Source organism: Musa acuminata, chromosome BXJ2-2 (genome assembly GCF_036884655.1).
Source record: "Musa acuminata AAA Group cultivar baxijiao chromosome BXJ2-2, Cavendish_Baxijiao_AAA, whole genome shotgun sequence".
Taxonomy (NCBI): domain Eukaryota; kingdom Viridiplantae; phylum Streptophyta; class Magnoliopsida; order Zingiberales; family Musaceae; genus Musa; species Musa acuminata.
This window is the reverse complement of record NC_088339.1, coordinates 18,561,733-18,567,735: the sequence shown is the minus strand read 5'-3', so window position 1 is coordinate 18,567,735 and position 6,003 is coordinate 18,561,733. Positions and strand designations below refer to the sequence as shown.

General features: G+C 38.0%; 1 protein-coding gene across 1 annotated transcript; it reads right to left on the bottom strand.

The window, feature by feature from the left end:
- Positions 1–805: 805 nt before the first annotated feature.
- LOC135605198 (uncharacterized) lies at positions 806–5,661 on the bottom strand. Its single transcript, XM_065094995.1, has 3 exons — positions 4,770–5,661; positions 1,938–3,162; positions 806–1,802 (listed from the first exon to the last, which is right to left on the bottom strand). Exons 1-3 carry the CDS (start codon positions 4,857–4,859, stop codon positions 1,348–1,350), a joined length of 1,770 nt encoding a protein of 589 aa, XP_064951067.1. The 5' UTR covers positions 4,860–5,661; the 3' UTR covers positions 806–1,347.
- Positions 5,662–6,003: the final 342 nt, after the last annotated feature.

Sequence of the window (6,003 nt, the reverse complement as noted above, 5' to 3'; positions counted from 1 at the left end):
TTTTGATTTGAATATGTTTCAAAAGAATGAAAAGAAACTACAGCATATTACAGATGAAGCAACAAATTCTTGTTGCTTCTAATTAAAAAGAGACTACAACACCAACTATTTTCATGAAAAAAATACTAAACATTAATTGTGTCAAATCTGAGAAAATGAGGATAGCAAAGTAGGGCAGAGGTACAAAAGAAGTTGCACAATCCTTGATGACAAGGGTTGGGAGAAAATTGCATGTACAGTGTAATTCCATGATGAACAAGGCAAACATTATTACAAAATCAAGCTGAATCCACAAACAATATCATACAACACACGGTTGAAAAGAATTGCAGGATATCAAAGGTTACAACTCGACACTGAAGGAATTAAATGATTTAAGAATGCTGAAAGTTACACAGGATAACATAGTACAGTTTCCGAACTCCAACCACATCTTGTTGTTAGAAAACAAAATAGATTCTGACAATATCTGGAAACAAAAGACATTTAAATGGAATTGATAAAGGACATGTCTTGAACATCATTTACAATTGTTATGCAACAAACACAAATTTAGACTAGGAAAAAAAAAACGTAAAGACTACACTGGAAAAAATTGTATAGCTACTTGGTATCTTTGCTGTATTTTCCTAGTAGTGGCTTCAATAAGCAAGATCATCTATCTCAAGAGCTACTTGAGCATCCACCATATGAAAAATTGTCTAAGATGCAAAGTGATTTCAGCTAGTGCAACCAAAAAAAAAATGTCATTGCACTTTCAGAACTCATGCTAACGGAGCCTCTATTATATCAACCTCTCCCTAAATAAAAACAAAGTCAGCCTATGATAAGTAAGGTATCAATGAATGACAACATTATCTTTAGTTTTCTTCTCTTCCCCTTCTACTGTACATTTTAAGTTATGAAAAGCTTTACATGAAATTGTGCAATAGTGTAGCAGGAAAACCCTTTTGTATCCATGATAAGGGTGATCATTTCGAACCAATTCAAATGCTATATAATAAGCCAAGATCTCTGCTCTATTTTATGGACCTGAAAATTTTCAGCAAACAAGCTCATTTCCACTTGATACGATACAGATATGAGCATATCTTGACACATCCTCCAAATCCTGCAAGCTCAGAGCCATTCCACATCTTGAGCATCACAAGTGAGTGAAGATCCAACTTAAAACGGTCCAGGACATTGTAAGTGGCATGTAATACTGATGCAACAAGTCAGAACTTGCAGCTGAAAGAACAGGCTTTTAAAATGAAAGGCAGCGACAAGGAACAAAGTGGCGTATCTTGATCCTGCTACCGCATCTTCAGAAGAATCAGGCAGTTCAGGTATAATGAGTGTCCGTTATCAAAATGGAATGACATAAGGCAAAGCAACAACATTTTCGGACCCAATTCTTATTGCCTTGGCCCACACTCGGGGTCTTTCATCAGCCTCAAGCTTTGTCCTTGGGTTTGAATGAAGGTGACTTCTGCAAAATAACCAATCCTGGTCATCATATTCTGGATAATCATCCATTTTGGGAACAGAGTACATTTCATCAAGATACTTGGAGTCTGGATGAGGAGGTTTCATGTGCATAACAGCCGGATGCCTCAAGCCATCTGATGATGGTTGCGCTGCTTTTATGTCTTTTGTAATGTGTTCTTTTTTATCTACAGGGTGCTTTCCTGCCTTGCTGTTGTTTAAGGCCCCAGAACTCATGGAAGAACAAGCATTATGGGATAAGTTCACTATTTTCCCATTTGCTAAAAGGTCGGATGCAGTTGTTCTCTGGAACTTGTTAGGAAGCAAATTGTTCTCTGAAATGACAAAGCAAGCATGGTAATTCAAACCAATAACCAGAGAAAAAAGATACCTAGGATATCATAGAATAAATGGCACTTGTAGAATCAAAGAAAAGCAGCTAAATTGAACCACTAAAAAGGATTACGCACCATGCACAAGGCCATTCATCTCAAGTTCCTTTCTTTTCTTATTTTCATGAGTATTGCTACTCTTCTGGTCTTCTGCAGAAGCTATCAGTTCTGCATTTGGAATATCCATATGAACCTTTTTACCCATGTCTGTTATCTCATCATATTCTTTATGTTTTCGCTCACAGTTCTGACTACTTTTTTCCTGATCTTTTCCTTTCACTTCAAGTTTGCTCTTGTCCTTATCCCAATCTATGTCCTTGTGTCTTTCTACTTTTCTACCATAAGCTTCCTCCTCCGTGTTCTTTTCTTTCCTTCCAATTCTTTTGTCAGCATCCTTCTCCACTGCTTGGCTGATCCCATCTTGTTCTCTCTGCTCTATTAAAATGTTGTTTGGAACAAATTTCTTTGTTTCTCCTCTATCCTCTAGTGTCTTTGTGAGGCCAATGCCATCAACTTTCTCATTAGCTAAAATGGCAGTGCTTTCTGCTGATCGACTCAAACCATTAAATGATCTTTGCATTGTGCTACTGGGATCTGTAAGGGCTTTGTTCTGTTTGCAGTTTTCCTTATTTCCCACAGCAGCAACATATGGACCATCAGTTTTTTGTTGAATAGAAACCCTAGAGTTATTTACTGGTTGACCCTTACCAGCATCTCCTGTTTGCTCAAGATGAGTGAGGTTTGAAACCAACTTGTTAGCTGCATTTCTTTCTCTTTGAATTGCGTTTGCAGATAGAAGGACCTCAGCCTGACTTTGAATTGAATTTAGGACTCTGTCTGCTGGTCTTCCCATCCCATTAATTCTGCTTGTCAAGGAATCCATGGAAGCAGGAATAACTTTATTACTTGCAAGTCTTTCAATAACCTTTGCAGCTTTAGTACCCGATACATCAGAGCTTCTTTGAACTGAACTAGTGAAGTTATCGACCACTCTGTTTGCTGAGACCTTTTCTTCCATTTTGATCTGACGGTTCAACCCATCACTAAGTTTACAATGGTTGGTTTCTATAGTTTTCCATCTGCCCCCAAGCCTGTCTTCATGGTGAGATTGAATCGGTTTTTCAGTCCCATCTTCAGATGTCCTGCTTACACCCTTGTCCTTTTTCTTGTCCTTATGCTTTTCTTTTTTATTGTTCTTCTCTTTGTGTTTATCTTGACTTAGTTCTTTGTCCTTCCTCCTTTTATCTTTGCTTTTTTCTTCATCCGTCCTCTCCTTTTTATACTTTTTCTCTTTTTGCTTCGCCTGAAAATGATAGCCCACTTCTTGGTTAACAAAAAGTCAGCCACAAGAAAAGGTAAATCATCATTCTAAATTCTCACATCAACAAAAAATATAGGACAAAAGACGCCATTACAATTAATTAAAAACTGAAAACAGTCTCATAAACGAAGGGAATTATCAATGCATGTCTTCACAATTTCTAAGATTGAAGCTCTCTCAGTTATTAAAGCATGAAAAAACATGTAACAAGATCATTTTACCAACGGGGCTAAATATCATGCTAAAAGTCTCTCTTTTCTCTTCTTAAGTGAGAAAACATAACATCACCCAGAAAATCATGGTAGATAAATCAAGATGCTTTTATGTTAGAAGCAAAATGCACAAGCTGTCATTCAAAGCCTTGCAGATCTCCCTCAGGTAAATCTGAAATAACTACTCTCACATATAAACTTAAACCTGTTAGATTCAACACAGAAATCTTTCTTTAACAAAACACATATAAATTACCATGATCTGAACGGATTTGTGTAAGGACATGAGCCCATTTATGGGTGCATCTTGCTGGCAGAGTGCATAGCAATCCAATGACAACTTTTCGGTTACAAAAATGGTCGACATATCAAGCAAGACTTATGAGTCAAACAAGAAGTTGACACTGGTATCCTAATATGTCAAAATTTTGAACTCTTTGCTCATTTCAAATCAGACGAGCAAAATGGTCAACATTAACTGGTTCAATAGGTTTACTTCCTAAACTGATCTGTGAATTTGTAATTTTAACCAGATCAAAACTATTAGAAAGAATTTACAGGTCCTCTCCATTAAACTTTGTCTCACAGCTGAAGCAGCAACTTCACTAGTCTAATAAAGATGTGTTATCCTAATTTCTTCTGTGACTGGTAGCTACAAGAGAACATCTAGTGACAAAAGTCAACGACAGGATGTACACATTCTTATCATTGTTATTATTATGATAACGGCAGATGTAGGTTAGATTGTTGTGAGAATCAGACTTTTCCAATACTCACCCCTCTGTCATTCCATCAGAATGAGAGATCTCAATTGTCCATAATATTACCAATGTTTTTGATAGAGATGTAAGCAGAACAAGGGTGTTCAGTTACTGTGCAACCAGGGAAACATTTCTCATCTTGAATCCACAAGAGCCTCAAAAGCAGGCCAACAATAATACATGCAGATGTGAGAGCTACTGTAAGTGAAATCTTCTTGAACAGTTTATTAATAGACTATCATTTGCATTCTAAAATAATGGATCTATGATTTTAAATATATATATATATATATATATATATATATATATATATATATATATATATATATATATATATATATATAAAGCGCAACTGAATTTTCTCAACCTATTGTAAGTGGTCGCAACTTGTTGAATCAGAACACAGAATCAACTAAAAACCAAGACAGCATATCGAACAATGCAATTGGCAGGCAAACAAAACCATGCCCACACCTATTAATCGGCTTCCTAACATACACTACCAAATACCAAGAGCGAAGCAATATGTGCTTGGCAGGCAAACAAAATAAGACCTATGAGATGAGGGCTAATAGATTCAACAAGATTAGATAAACATATCGAAGAAGCACCGCACCTTTGCCAGTGAGTCCACATGGTCACGCCTTGCATCATTCCTCGCCTTCTTTACATATCCTGGTGGTGGATAAGGAAAGCAGCGAGACATCGTAAAATGACCCTTCGTTGACCAGAAATGGTTGACCAGAAAGTCTTAGTTTTCGGTTCAGCTGTTCTGGTAAGGGAATGGATCACCGCCGTGCTCCCCCACGATTATGTTGTCCACACGCCCAATGAAATATAGGGAAAGTTATGTTCTAATAAGGCAAAAGACCAACCTAAAGCATCCGAGTGAAGTTGTCACATAAATCCTGCTACTTATTTTCTTTCTGCAAAAGAAAAAAATCACATTTTGATGGCACCTCAAGAACGCTAATTGTACCCAGTGAGTAGCGATCACAGGCAAGAACTGAAATCCCTTCTCGCAGCAGAGCTCATCTAAAGCAACTAATTTGACTCGACTGCAAAGTCCATAAAGATTTCCAAGTGCAGCCCTGCATTTTCTAAACCATGATCAATCCCGGGGCTCGAGAAACCACAACCGAAGAACTAGAAAGGCGCCTCCTCCTTTACTCGAGCAAAGCCAGCAGCCGAGGTATCCGATCTCAAGACCGCACCTGAACCCTCAACCACCAACCGAAACCCCCGGTCGTCTCGATCGAAAAACCGGGTCCGGCGTCCCGCGGAGAGAGAAAGGAGGCGGGGCCCCAGATCGAGGAAAGGGTCCGGAAATGGGACGGAAAAGAAAAGGTTCTGAGCTTTGAAGTGATCTTTCGGAAAGGGGAATAGGAGGAGGAATCAAAGACTCGAGAGCTTTGTTCGATAGATGGAATCTGGGGTCTGCTCCGCTGTGTTGTTGGCGGCTTCGTTGCAGACCGTCGTGCCGTCTCCTTCCTTGCGGTTTCCTTCGATGTAATCTCGGGAACGAAGCGTGGAAAGGGGCTGAGGGAAGGGTATATATATAGAGAGTCAAGCGGAGATGGAAAAAAGCCAAAAACATATTTCAATTACGGTACCTATTTGCGCGAATTTCCCTTTTATTTATCTCTAAAGAACAAATAATTTTCGTTTTTTTGATTCCGTAAAATACCTTATTTTTAACTCTTTAATTTTACCCCTCAAAAGATGAGGGGATATTTTCTGCCTTTTCCATCATTTTGTCATTTTCTTATTTTGTTCAGTTCGGATTTTGGTTCAATGAATCGGTTGAATCGATTCTAAAATTTAAACTAAATAAATTTATTCTTTTAAAA